The sequence below is a fragment of the Botryllus schlosseri genome, chromosome 8, assembly GCF_051294905.1.
Source record: "Botryllus schlosseri isolate E-star chromosome 8, Bs_hap1, whole genome shotgun sequence".
Lineage (NCBI taxonomy): Eukaryota > Metazoa > Chordata > Ascidiacea > Stolidobranchia > Styelidae > Botryllus > Botryllus schlosseri.
This window is the reverse complement of record NC_137243.1, coordinates 2,522,721-2,537,297: the sequence shown is the minus strand read 5'-3', so window position 1 is coordinate 2,537,297 and position 14,577 is coordinate 2,522,721. Positions and strand designations below refer to the sequence as shown.

The window sequence follows — 14,577 nt, the reverse complement described above, 5'->3', positions numbered from 1 at the left end:
ACTGTAACTTGTAATTTAAATAATATTTATGTTAGGGTTACCATACGTCCTCTTTTAAGCGGATTTGTCCTCTGTTTTGAAAGTGTCGTCGGAGGACACCCAAACGTCCTCTTTTCTGAAATTTTGTTCTCTTTTTTGGAGAATTTTGGGAAAATATAGGGCAAAATCCGACTGAGATACAGTAAATCAGCACTAACGTAACGTTCCGGCAGCTATTTCGGGAGCTGCGAGCCGGTAACCTGACCTTGTTTTTAGTCAACCGAACACGAAGGGGGTAAAATTTACCATTTTTTCAGGATTTTCCTCCGGTATCGCAAGTCTGAAAATTTTAAAAAAGTGTCCTCTTTTCAGATTTTCAAACAATGGTAACCCTAATTTATGTATATTTGCACTGCCCTGCACACATACGAAGGTTGCAAGCGAAACGATGTGATTTACGAAAGAATTTTTGACCCAGCCAGTATTGAGGTGAGCAGATATATTACAACGGAAAATGTATGACATATTGTGCCACAATTTTAATCACACACACATTTACCGTAGTTATAGATCGGTTTCCATTGATGCGACTCTATAATAGACTCATGCATTTACTGTTGTCTCTCCTGTTCTAAAGTTTGTGATTGCGAAAGAAAGGATGCATTATTAAGTCCACTTCGTCTCTGGTCGAAGGCGACTATATCTTGGTAGGATATAGGGTTGCATTTAAAACAAAAATCAATTTAAAACAAACATGGCCCTAGTTTAAAACATGTTTTTTATTGCTTTTTTAGTTTTTTTTTTAACCTTAACGTCGCCACTTTTACTTGTGACGTCACAGTGGATTACCATCGACCATTGAAATTATAGGGTAAATATGGCTCCTTCGACGAAAGGTGCTACCGTCTACTGTCATAAACAGACCAAAATTATCTTTAACCTGGACTACATTGTTATGCAGCATTTTTACGGTCGGCGGTGATCATCAGCAGAACACCCATTCCGTAGCAATGATCTATATATACTTGCTATAACTGTTGAACCGGCGACGATTTCGAGGGTTTGAGCCACTGCACATCGTATACGTCGACTATATTGGGTGTAAATCGTCTGTAGCGTCATACTACATGTTTTTCGAAAGTATTTACAGAATTACGGCATAATTATACGTTTAAAAAACACAAATTTATTTTTAAAAGGCATTTGTTTAAAACACTGTTTAAAACATGTTTTAAACAAAGTATTTTAAAACGCCGTTTGTTTTAAATACAGCCCGAAGGATATCCTTCGCTTTCGGATATTGTGACGTCATATTCCCGTAGTCTCAGTGAATCGTTGACATAGCGCCATTGCTGAAAAATCTGCCCTCGAATTTCCGCCCTGGCTACGCCCAAACGATGCTTTCAAGATTCCCGTTAATGTCAATTCCTTGCTACAATCTAATTGGCTTCCACCGAACACTATGAGATTTGCCGTATTATATGCGATAGAGGTCATTGAATCGGGTTTCTTGGAAGTCGTCTGTTGCGATGGTATTAGTCACCGTCGCATAAACTTGTGAGTCTCCTTCTCCGGCTATCGGGTTCTTCAGCAATTTCATCAGCCTTCGCGTTCTGTTTCGATTTCAAAATAAATTCGTAACGTGATCTATGCTAACCAAGCAGGCGTCATGCAGCATCTCAATATTCATGCATTCATTCGATGCACTCAATAATATGTATTTCGTACCTCGCCAGAGAAAATAGTAACATGATGACTGTGATCAGCAGCAGACTTCCCAATATAATGGATAAAATTTGATAGATGTCGCCTGTACGCCTACTTTCGCGAGGCCCGGATAATTTATCTGAAACATGGTTCTTTTGTTCAATCGGAAATATCTGTTCAATTGCTCATGTCTGTCTGTATCACTTACTGCTTGGGGTTATTGGATACGTCGCCTTAAGTTCATAATTCACTGATGATGTCGGCTTATTATCTGCTATTATTGAGGTCGCCGTAGAGTCTGTGGTTAGGAAAGCGTCTTCTATGGTCGCTGAATTAAATAAATTAAATTGAATATTTTTTAAAGCCTCGAAGATGGATTCGTCGACGATTGGCATGGGTAATAAGGTTGAACCTACTTCAGTTTTAACGAATAGATTTATATTTATCGCACTTACCGAAGTTTGAGAAGTTGTATCTCAATGCGATCTTAGACCATATATATGGTCCATTATATTGCACAATGACGGGGAAGTTCCTCATGGCTACCAATATATCTTCATTTTGTTTCCACATTATCGGATAGGTAGGGATACCTGCATAAATGAGATCATACCTTTATTCTGATCTTGACTTATGAATGTGAGCAGTTTCCAAATATTTGAGTTATTCCAGGGACTGGACAATGCGTCAATTGCTGCTATAGTTGTCGCGGTCTATGAGCATGAGTACTGATGAGTAGCCTATAGGTCTGGAAAAATCGAATACCTGATGGGTAATTCGATCCCGATGGAGATCCTAATACATATTCCTCATTGTGAAGTTACAACTTTGTATTGTCGAATCCATGCAGGATTTGTTTCGGTATATTTATTCACTAATTGTTTTGCGAAGACAGTGTATCGCTGTTTAGACTATTACCTGTTACTACTAGCCTATATGGGCTGATTTTGGTGCAACGGTGGACAATTCTGCATTTGAGCTGAATATTAGATTCCCCTTCATCCAAACTGAAAACTAATGATCCATTGGTAGAGCAGCTGCGCGATTGAAACAGCCATAGCTTATTCACTTTTCCATTTTGTTTTATAATCCCAGTCGCGTTCGTACACACATCAATAGCCTCCTTTAATTCTTTAAAACACGAAACTGAAAAACACATCGAGGATTATAAAAAATACCATAAATTAATCTTGGAAACTCTAAGACGGTTCAAAACTTGAATGCAATTATATATTGAATGTTAAATTTCAGTATCGGCCAACTCCGACCCATATTTATCGGCCTGATCGATGACGTCATCACTCCTGCAACTGTTCCAAGTCAGAGCGTCTTCAGTACTGTGGGGTTGATATATGACGGCCCATGACTAAGGGCTTAGCCAAAAAAAAATTGGGGTGGGCCGATTTGATCAGGTAAAAGTCCCTCTCTTTCAAAGATATTAAAAAATATCGTAACAACGGTGGTCTTGTGCCGTTATTGGGTGATTAACACAACTTCTAAAGGGCGATCCTTAACCCGCAAACATATGTTACGGAAGATCAGCGTGCCTATACTTCAGCGCAAAATTTTCCTAAGATAATGGATGAATTTGGTCAATAATAATGTTATTCACAATTGTCTTGGACAATGGACACCCCATACTGCGATCAACCGAACTTCTGGGGAATACATCCACTACAATTCCCATGCCATGGCTACTCGAAAGCCCTACTTCATTGTCCTGTAGGCCCACCGACACCGTGTATGTCTTATGATGCGAAGCGCGAAGAAATTCCATAATTCATGACTAAATTTTGTCAATAATATTAGTAGTTGCATATCAGACGATTGCGCACGTGATCAGATTTAATGGTACAGCTATAAGGGAGGTGGTGTATTAGAAAGTTTAGGGCAAGTTAATGATATTAATGATATACAATAATCAGTTATACGTCTATTGTCATCACTTTATCTGTTGCGTTTCGTTATTTCGTGATCTCTCGGCTGCTATATGCTTAAAAGATATTGAAATCGCACAAGTGTACTAGACTAAGCAAAAAGAAGGACCTCTCTCGTGACACACACCATTCCAAGTTGTCATTTCATCACGGGGTGCGGCATCTTCTCAAATTGTCAAGACAGTACTATTCGGTGCCGACTATTCAGGCACGCATATGAACAACTGACTATGGAACATATATATGTCAACGGCGCCGAAATGCCTATTTGTATATGTTAATTTTTTTTTTCAGGGTGACTGAATACTCATATTAAAATCAAGACATAGCGCTACATTAAATCGCGCGGGCCACTTGTAATTACTTACTTAGTTGAAGCATGCTGTTATTTTCGTGACCTCGGGATAAAGTTGTCGACACTCAAAAGATCGGACACACGTACCACAACCAATTAAAAGAGAAATTTGGTCTTTGGTCAGATGCGCACGATTCCTAATTTTCATTTATGCGCTGGACGCAACATTTATTGTCTCTGCTCGTTGCATTTGTACACCTGGACTCCGATTGCAAGGACAGGGCGACTGCGCGGGATCTTCGGCCAACTAACACCCGCGATGTTTCTGGGGTTGTTAGTCAAACCTATCTGCCTTGGTGTGTTTTTTTGGCGCCGAAAAGCTGGTGCCTATTGCCTAATATTCTCACAACTGCAGGCAGCACACACGATTGCAGTTAGATTCAATTCTGTATATTATGCTTATTTTTATTCAGGCCAATTTTTAATTTTAATTTATGGAGAGGCGGGTAGCTTACCCAACAACGAAAAATGTACTGAAATTATATATCGCGTGAAGCGCGAAGAAAAATTTCAAGTTGATTACATCTGCTCAAAAATACTACATATTATATTAATTTATCGAATTTCCCCCTCCTGGCTACGCCAGTGCCCATGACGATGGTATTGGTGAAAATGATAATGATAGTTGTGTTTCTAGAACTATACCAATACGCAGGCAGGACCAGTAACAAATTATTTACTTAGCTCGTGTATGATAAGAAATAAATATATGAAGTTTTATGTCATAGGCCTGCTGTCTGTTTTCATTATCATATTACTACCGCAAATTGGAAGTTCCTGTTGAAAAATATTACATTTTGATGTCGGTATTGGCACACAATTCTGATATCCGTCCGACCATAACTGTGACCGAATAACCACATCACAACCGACGGCAAAGAATAGAGATAACTATATGTATGATGAAGCGAATTATAGTGACTTCATGACCAGGATGCCACAATATATCGTTCACATACCTGAGATACATCCAATCATCATTGCAAAAAATAATGCGGCTCTTTGCATATTGAGATCCAACTTTATGCATCCTCGAATTCAATAACACGTGGATAAATAGGCTATATAATATAAATATGTATACAAAATCTGATCAAGATAATGCACAATAAATCTAACTCATCGTTAACCATGGCCGCCAGAGGAAACCACATACATGTTATATGCATTGTATTAATACAAATAAGTAATGCTGGGCCGTGTCATTCGACATATAACAAAATAGAATTATCGTGTTTATTATTTCGTTTGCAGCAGATATAGAATGATGAAAAATGGAACCTGAAGATATTGCTGCGTTTCATGTGCAAAGCCAAGTTCAGAATCACGTAATCGATATGGCGTCAGTCAGTCAGTCAGTATTCTTTTATTCATCTCACCAACAAACGCAACATGTAAATTGGTATGGATTGGGAGACGACGGGGGGGCCGGTAGGTCTTAGATTCAGTCGCCACCCAGCGGAGTTATAAATGAGTAAATATGGCAAGATGTAAGTCTATCAATACTAATGATTATGACAGTTAATCAATGGACATAAAAATAAACAAAAGAACAAAAGATAAAAGTCATGGAAAATCAGCAGTAAGCATCCAAGCATAGTACTGGTATACAACAGTGGCGGCTCGTGACAATATCGGGTGGTGGGGCAAGGGCCGCAAGCGACTTGTTATCAATATGAAGTGACAGTAGCGTTTTTCAACGTTCATGATGGCCACATGAATTTCCCGTAAACAATGATTTTTAACGTAGGTGCCGCGAGAGGTTTGCCGGTGGCGTGACTTGAAGTGCGGTAACAAATGTTTTATTCATTGTTTTTTATTCAAATGATTATTTTACAAAATGTACGCGAACTAAGAATCGTTCCCATGCCACGAATCAATCATCAGGTTATCCTTAGTAGCATGCGTTATGATTTCGTGGTAGAGATTACGCAAGCGCCGAGTAAGACTATACCAAAAATACACAGCAGACCAACTACCTACAAAGAGCATTCGCATGACACCTTGTGGTGTTTTAATCGTTTCATGCTCAGCAATTCTGTAAAGTGCTGCAGCGCCTCCGACCCGATTTGTATATGGATTCTCGTCCCGAAAGCGAGTCAAATCGATTTGCCCTCGTCCGAAAGTGTTTGGTACACGATCCTGATGCGTTACGACCAGGGGATAGGCAATCAAAGCGGTGGCACCCATAAACGTAAAACATTATAAAAAGCCAGCTGTTATCCATGGAAGATTAATTACGAGTCTGCCTGCCATCGTTCAAGCAGTAATCAAAGCATTGTGTTAAATTGAAATGCGAGCACATATCGCATTAAACAATTTCATGAATAAATTATTTCATCTTGATGAATTTTTCACTTTTTTTCAATAGCCATAACACAATATATCGGTAAATTAACTGTCAGTGTGCCTCGAGTAATAAGGATGAAAACCACTCACTTTTCCTTAGCCATAGACATGGTTGAGTTACCTGGGCTCACTTGATTGAAATTATTCGGAAAGAACATGATGTGTACAGTCGTCCGCCCACCAGCATTAATTTATGTCTTGTATAAGTATTGTGCGCGACGTGATTTCTTATTAGCAAAATGTTCAATAACGAGTTTATTGAAATCTGGAATTCCCAGAACCACGTCGTTGTGAATCGAGAGAACAGCCAACGCATTAAGCCTATCTTGGCCCATCCTGTTTCTGAGAAAGGTCTTGATACGTTTCAATGTGCTGAAACTGCGCTCGGATTCCGCGGATGAAATCGGGGTGGTCAAAATGATATTCAGAAAGCTAGTTACTGTAGCAAAGTTGATCGAAAGCGAATTTTCAACTAGGAATTTTGAAAGTTCACTAGTGGTTTTAATTTCCGAAAAGGATGTGTTAGAATACAAACAAGTCAACTCGCTCTCCAACCGAGCAATGTCGATCATCGGGTAATAACGAGGCACGCTGCGCAGTAGTCCAGAAGGAAAATGAATTTTGTAGGCAGGGAAATTTCTCGGATTTAACAGGGCGAAAGTAACCAACTGGTCACTATTCAGACGATGTTGGATTTGGGACATCAGTATATCGCAACATTCGTAAGCCGCAACAAGCAGGTTTTGCACACTTATCCCACGACGTAAAAGCGCTGTGTCACCAGCGAAGTGTACATTCGCCCGGATATGCGAAATTGCCTCACAAAAATGTGTAATACACAATTGCGCAGTAGTACCATCGGCCATACGCGACTGAAAAGTGCTGTACAGTGTATCGACGTCCATGAAGATGTCACAAAAAAGCTTCAAAAAGAACAAAAATTCTTCGTCTTCCAGGAGTCGTTTAAGCCCCGCCGCTTCACGTATGGAAGTATCATCCCAGACAGGAGAGCTCTCAATCACTGAGAAGCATTCCAGAAGCTCCACCCTACTCTCTGACACTCGTTGCACAACTCTGGATTGGAAGTTCCACAGTGTTGATACGCATCTAGGTAACCGGTGCTTGCATATGTCGCGAAATAGATCAGATCGCTTTGGCGAAACAGAGAAAAAGGAGGAGAACCCTGAAAGATTTGCAAAGAATATCTTGACAGAAGATATTCCTAAGCACATTTTTTTCACTACAAGATTGAGCTGATGCGCGTAGCAATGCAAAAAATGCGCATGCGGGTAAACTTCTTTCATTAAAACTTGTACGCTATGTCGCGATCCGCTCATGACTGCTGCGCCGTCGTAGGTTTGCGCAATAAGTTTCGACTCAACTGAATAGGGCTGTAATGTTTTTTTTTAATACGTAAGAAATTCCGACAGCAGTGCGATCGTCAACAGCCACAAAGCTGTGGAATCGTTCGACTGGCATACCAAATTTCGTGAACCGAAAAATCACGACTAGTTGTGACCAGAGATGGCCACAGTCCGGTTCAGGAGCCGGAGCTGAGCAGGATTTCAATGATTTTTTACCTGGCCGGACTGGATCCGGATTTTGAACTTGCGGTGACGGTCGGATTTTAGCCGGATTTTTTTGCTGCAATATGATTAATTAGCATTGTTCTGGCAGGATTTTTTCGGATTCCGAACTGGACCTTCGCCAGCCGGATTTTTTCGGACTCTGGATTTCCACTTGCCAGCCGGATCCGGATAGATTCGGATCCCGGAATTTTGGAATCCGCCCATCTCTGGTTGTGACAAACACGTAATGTCAGTTGTTTCGTCAGACTGAATAGATAGAAATTCAGCGTCAACAATCTCGGTAAACAAATGCTGTAGATAGATGTGATATATCGAATCAAGCACATCATTTTGAATAGTCTTTGAGGTACCCTTAGCTACTGTCGCGGTGTCGAGATGTTCGCGCAAAATGCTATCAATGGAAGCCGTGTATTTAATTAGATCCAAAAATACCCCCCTATTGAGAGAGCATTCCTTCTCATCGTGGCATCGAAGGGGCAATTCATGAACTCCAATAAATTTAATGGCATCAATCACCCGAGAGAGAACATGCCTATTCTTATCTACATAAGCTCATTGTGCTTGCAGACTGATACGCGATAACTTTCATTGAGCTGCGACATTACATTTACTCTGCCAAACAATTTCTATTTAACTGCACTAGCCATGTGCACTTGGGATTTTTGGTGCGTTTTCAGACGCTCTGACAAATGCTTCAGATCGCGATAACCAATTTTGTTCCAACAAGAGCCACTGCTTCCGGTACCGGCACTGTCGAATAAAAGACAGTAAAAGCAAAACAAGGCGTTTTTATCCTCGCCATAAGTAAGCCATTCATTTTTATCGAAATGCGCTGAAGAAAAGGCACGAGTGCGTTTTCCTCCGGCGTACGATTGGATCAATGGGCAATTTCTAGGCTGATACGGACCTAGTCGCTTTACCTCTAATTTTTGCTCTAAAGGCAGCTGGCTAAACGGCGTACGGAGCAAAGATTCAACACGATTCATGTTCGCACTTGACCTGACTACTTATCTGCAGAAATGGAAATGACTATAAATCGAGAGATTGCGTATGCCTAACTGGAAAGGTCAACGAGTTCGGACACATACGCAATTGTTATCTCATAGATTGGACAAGGAAATGTCATATTGAATCCAAAACATCATTCTGAAGAACTACGGATAGCAGCCTCGGAAATTCGGTCCCGGTACAGCTTGGGAGATTCTGGCCTTGAGGCTGGAGACTGTCACACGACACATACGGCTTACGACAGGGGTGGGCAAACTTTTGAGCTCGCGGGCCGCATTCAACATCTGAATTCATTCGCGGGCCGCACTATATAAAATTGGGATTATAAACCAAAACGCAATATTGGTATTTGATTATATATTGATGACATGTAGATGCTTATTAAAAAACAAACCAAGCATTTCGTTGATGATATCGTACATGCGCCAGAAACAGTGGCGAGATTTCATAGGCTGGTCGACCTCAACAACCGATTTGTCAAAACTATAGAGATGAAAGTCGGTGTCAGCAGCGATCGGTTCATAGATTTGTTAATTCCACTTTTGGTTCAGTTCCTGGATACACAATGCTGACAGCATCATAACCATGTTAGCTTCAAACACGTTTGTACAGTGTGTGGATAAAATATAAATACCCTAATTCTACGCATACAGAGAACGAATCTACCTAAGACAAGCGCGAATCGTTTTTTATAAGAACCTCACTGAAAAAATTGAAACTGGAGTGGCCAATCTGAAATCACACTCGTGACCCGAATTACGTCAATCTCGTTCAGGATTTCTGCGATTTTTAGCAGTTTGAACCTTTCAAACTGCGTGAGCTTTATTATCGGGCTGTCGCGCCAGATATTAAACATGAAAAGTAATCTAGGAATTATTTACCTTAGAACAGTGGTTTTCAAACTTTGCAAGAGACCAAACTTTGCCCCCTTACGATGGTGAAAGATTACGTGTCCCCTTTATCGTCATATCACAAAACGCAACCAGGATGCTAGCAAACCTAACGGGTAGTTTGATGGCATGGAAGGCTACGACTGTGGATGAGAGATTATTAAATATGAAATTGAGACTAAATACAGAACAACAACTGTGAATTGGATGTAAATCGCGCGGAGCGCGAAAAATTTTTTCAGTTGATCTCAGCTTCGCGCCCTTCTTAAGATGCTTTCCCCCCTCAAGTTGGGCGCGCCCACCAGTTTGAGAACCACTTCCTTAAAAATATCATGGAGAAATATACTAAAAAGTTTAATCAAGTCCCTGCATTAATTCGATTTTTAGTATGCATTTCATCAATATTTTTAAAAAGTTTCTTTAGACTCTCGCGGGCCGCACAGAACGGTGTGGCAGGCCGCATGCGGCCCGCGGGCCGTAGTTTGCCCACCCCTGGCTTACGGTCTATAGTGTCTATATGTCTGCTGCAAAATCGCCTTCGGAAAATATATTACCGAATAAATACGTGGATGAAAGCCGAAAACTTGGTACACTGTTACATGAAATCATCGAGAAGTATAGCCTCATGACCGTTTTCGGTATGGTACACTGTCAAAATTAATACGAACAGATCAACGCCGAATTTTGCGTAATATTTACTGAGGAATCGGCTGATCAAGCGATCAGCTGTTAGCCGCCATCGAAAACGAAACAGCTATCGCGCTTGACAGGGGTTGTAATTGTGAGCAAATGGCCCGAAGGCCACCATTCCACGGTGAAATTGACATTGGAGAATATAAAATAAAACTAAATATTTGAATGCAAACCGAGGATGTTAGTAAACTGTTTCATGATATCATCATCTCATCACCTATCTCAGTATGGAACACAGATACACCGGCTTTTGCGTGAAATCCGCAATGCGTTAGGTAGGCTAAGTGTCAGATCAGCGCACATCTCTACCATACTCGAACTTAATAACGAAATTGCTGCCCTAATCATTGAGTGTCAACCTTGAGACTTGGCACAGCGTTCGATACTAAAATCAAGACATACCATGTAAAAGTTCATGACGGATCTAGCTAAGGAGCATCGTTAAAATCAATGGAGACCAATACCGGCTTTGCGTGAAATATGTTTGCGATACATGACCGATCAGCACACACTCGACTTTGGAAACGGAATTACTACCCTAAACTTTGAGTAGAAACCCTGAAACTTAGGACAGTGTTAAATACCACCATCACGACATGACATACCAAGTTTCAAGAATTATCATGGTGTGAAACACCATCAAAATCGACCTGTACCAGCAACGGTCGACTCAACGCATATCACGGTATCCGAGTTCAGATATAGATACGATTGTTACATCACACCTTAGGGGCGAGCAAGCATATTTGCCCCGGTTGCTCGGCCATTTTACGAATAGGAGAGAGTAAAGCAACGTTTCTTAATTGTGCGCAGCTTTGAGAGAATAGATAGTGAAAGCTTGTTATGAGCGCTACCGGGGCAAGCCCCGGTTAGGCATTCACAAAGCGAAAACACAGAAGAGAATTCGATTTTCGCGGAGACTTCGCTATGTATGGGCATTTGCAAGCGAAAGCACAAGAAGAACGCGGGTTTCGCTGTGATCTCGATATATATTGAGCGCTGTGCGTCTATAAATGGTTAAATTGTTATTGAACAGAATTTTAGGTGGGGCAATGCCCCAGTTGCCCTATAGGACGAGCCGCCACTGGTATACAATACACAGTGTGCACAGCAAAAATATGCAGCAAAGCAAGAACAATGAAGACGGACCAAGTGGAACAGTATTACATCACAGTCAATGCAAATCATGAACCGTGACAGTATTTTTCAACAACAACAACAACAACAGAGGAAGGTGTAGTCAAAGTCACTCAACTATGTTGAGTGACTTTGGGTGTAGCAAGTGGAACAGTATTACATCACAGTCATTACAAATTATACCTATTTCAGTATTTTTCAACAAGAAAATGGCGCGGTGATAATTAATGAATAAAGTTGATGCGATGAAATCCAGTAGATTCATCATTTACTATACTAGACTAGCGACTAATATTATGCAAGCCTACAAAGGTATCCCTAATTTTCAGAAATCGGGAGCCCTGTTGTCGCAGAACCAATGATTCTTTTTATGACGCATGAATGATGGTATTGGCGCCTCGAATCTATCACTTCACGTGGCGCACTGCATGATGTTGGTCGCATATTATAGTTTGGCTTAAATCGTTTAGTTTATGGGCGTATTATTGTATTTAGGCTTCTATTTGGCTTTGATGTTATTTAATTCGTATTTGCTTGTATTAAGAATTTGGATTGTGTTATAAATTATTTGGTCAGTTGTATAATCGCTGGGAACTAGGATCATTAAAAACCGTACTTCACCCAAGAAGACGCGTGTTAAAGTTTCAACTGGAGCGAAGACAGCTGACAGTGCTACGTCGTGTACCCAGATTAGGCTTGAAATTTCTGCGGTTACAAGCCCTTCGATGCAAAGACTGACATCTTGCGGCCCGTTATGCTATATGGCGGCTCCGCAAAAACGGCGAGCAATTTCACTATCTGCTACCGCATCACGAGTAGCGGAGTTGGCTATACGCCACCGTCACAACGCCCATGGAAGTGGCTTAGAACCCCGTTTCTGCATATCTTCTGTGTATCTGGGCTCTTCCATCGCTGACACAGGCCCATATAAAAAATTCCAAAGTAACGGCGAGCCTGGCCGCTGCTAAACAGTGAACATTACTGAAGTCATTTTCGTGGCGCATATGACCTTATAAGGCAGGGGTTGGGAACGTTTTTCGTCCGAAGAGCCATATTGGCCCTATTTTTCCATTTTTACTCCCAAAGAACCATACATAGAAATCAACTGTTACGTCACAGTGTAAAATTCGTGACGTCATGGTATCGCCGATTCGAATTATCTAAATGGGATTCGTCGTCTGCGCCACATTTTCTCTGTAAAAACTCGTAGGCCTACTAATCATGTTAGTTGCCGTATGTGAACATGCGAAATTTCAGTTAAATAGAACTTCTGCACGTTACATCATTTTAATCGTATTACAGTGAGTGCCATATGATATTTTTCGAAGCTTAAGACAATTAACATTTCCAACAGCGGTAGATAACGCCAAAAGTGCGAATATACTACTTACACACTTTTTACAGTTGATGCGTGTTTGGTGTTGCATGGTATTACTGATGTCTATGTAGTCTTGTTTGATAATGGTGAGGTTGTAAGCCTCATACAAAATTCAGACTTTCGTCAGTTATACGAGAACATATGTGCGCCGTGATCCTCTTTTTAAATGCTTGAATCCATGATCACATACGTAGGTTGAGTGTAACATTGTCACCACAGCAATTATACCCACTATATTTTCTAACGATGTTCATCAAGTGAAGAGCTAAGGCACAGGCCTTCCTATTGATAGCGAAATTCATCGTGAATAGCTTTGAATTAATATTAACTGATAATAATCGCATGTAACTGTCGCGCAGATTCCGAAAATCTAAATATTGATCGACTTCTCAATTTTTAAAGTATTCGGTGGTAACACGTAGCGTGGCGCTACACGCCTACATTTTATCGCCGATACCGGCGATACTACGAAGCAGCTTACCAATCAAGAACCGGGATAGCTATGGTGTGGTTCGTAGTTTGAGTTTGTAATTGTGAATGTCACTTCCACGGCAGTTGATTTCTCACCGTAGATCAGGAAGACAGTGTGTATTTGAAATCTGCATTGTCATACAGGCGTCAGAATGTCTGCTATTCTCTTTGATTAATCAACGTATCGTGCAATCCAAGATTTCGAGTCGGATACATCGAATTCGTGAGTGATTGTGGTCGCCGGGGCCACAGCAACTTAAATTTGAGGATTTCGAAAAGGAGGGTCCGAACTCCTAACCCTGAATATGACATTGTCTTTACCTCTCAAAGACACATTTATACCTATCACGAGAATAATTATTCTAGCCATGATAGAAATTTGCTAACAAGTTGCCGCAATATACTATTCGGTACAAATATTTAAAAAATGGAAAAGAGCCATATCTTATGCCCAACAGAGCCATATGTGGCTCGCGATCCATAGATTCCCGACCGCTGTTATAAGTCGACAAGCGCCACTGTCGTATGTGCGAAACAATGCAGCATTAACTGCCCCGATAGCCTGTGGTTCAAAACCACTGCTATATGTAGTATCCTACCGCTATACGTGGCGAGATAGCGTAGTGGTATAATCCACAGCTGCGACACCAATGCGTTGCTGGTTCGATTCCAATCGAGGTCGACTCCAGAATTCCGACCCAAGTGTTGGCTAGGCCACTCCTCGCCATATCAGTCGTGTAAGCGGTGTCTTCTAAAAACCTAGAAGTGGTCCGTGCTACAAGTCAGCAGCTACGGAATAAAATGAAAATTGGCCTCGTGTAAATGACCATAGTAGTCGGCAAACACCATGAATACCACGAACAAACATATGTGATGATGATGTTGCAGTCTTCCGCAAGGCTAACAAAATTTTCAAATTAGAGATAAATCGCGTGAAATATGAACAGAAACTCAAATCAGTAGTATATATACAGCTTGCACTCATGAAATTCAAGGAGCAACGAATCTTAACGAAATTCAACAGTATTATCGTAAACCCCATCCCTTGACCTACTCCTGCATATTTTCATTCACGCGGTCTAGT

The 14,577-nt window shown here is 40.9% G+C and overlaps 1 protein-coding gene across 1 annotated transcript; it reads right to left on the bottom strand.

Moving 5' to 3' along the window:
* Nucleotides 1-1,136: 1,136 nt before the first annotated feature.
* On the bottom strand, nt 1,137-2,256 carry LOC145444826 (uncharacterized). Its single transcript, XM_080322850.1, has 4 exons — nt 2,142-2,256; nt 1,895-2,014; nt 1,708-1,825; nt 1,137-1,592 (listed from the first exon to the last, which is right to left on the bottom strand). Exons 1-4 carry the CDS (start codon nt 2,224-2,226, stop codon nt 1,457-1,459), a joined length of 459 nt encoding a protein of 152 aa, XP_080178976.1. The 5' UTR covers nt 2,227-2,256; the 3' UTR covers nt 1,137-1,456.
* Between the last annotated feature and the right edge of the window lie 12,321 nt (nt 2,257-14,577).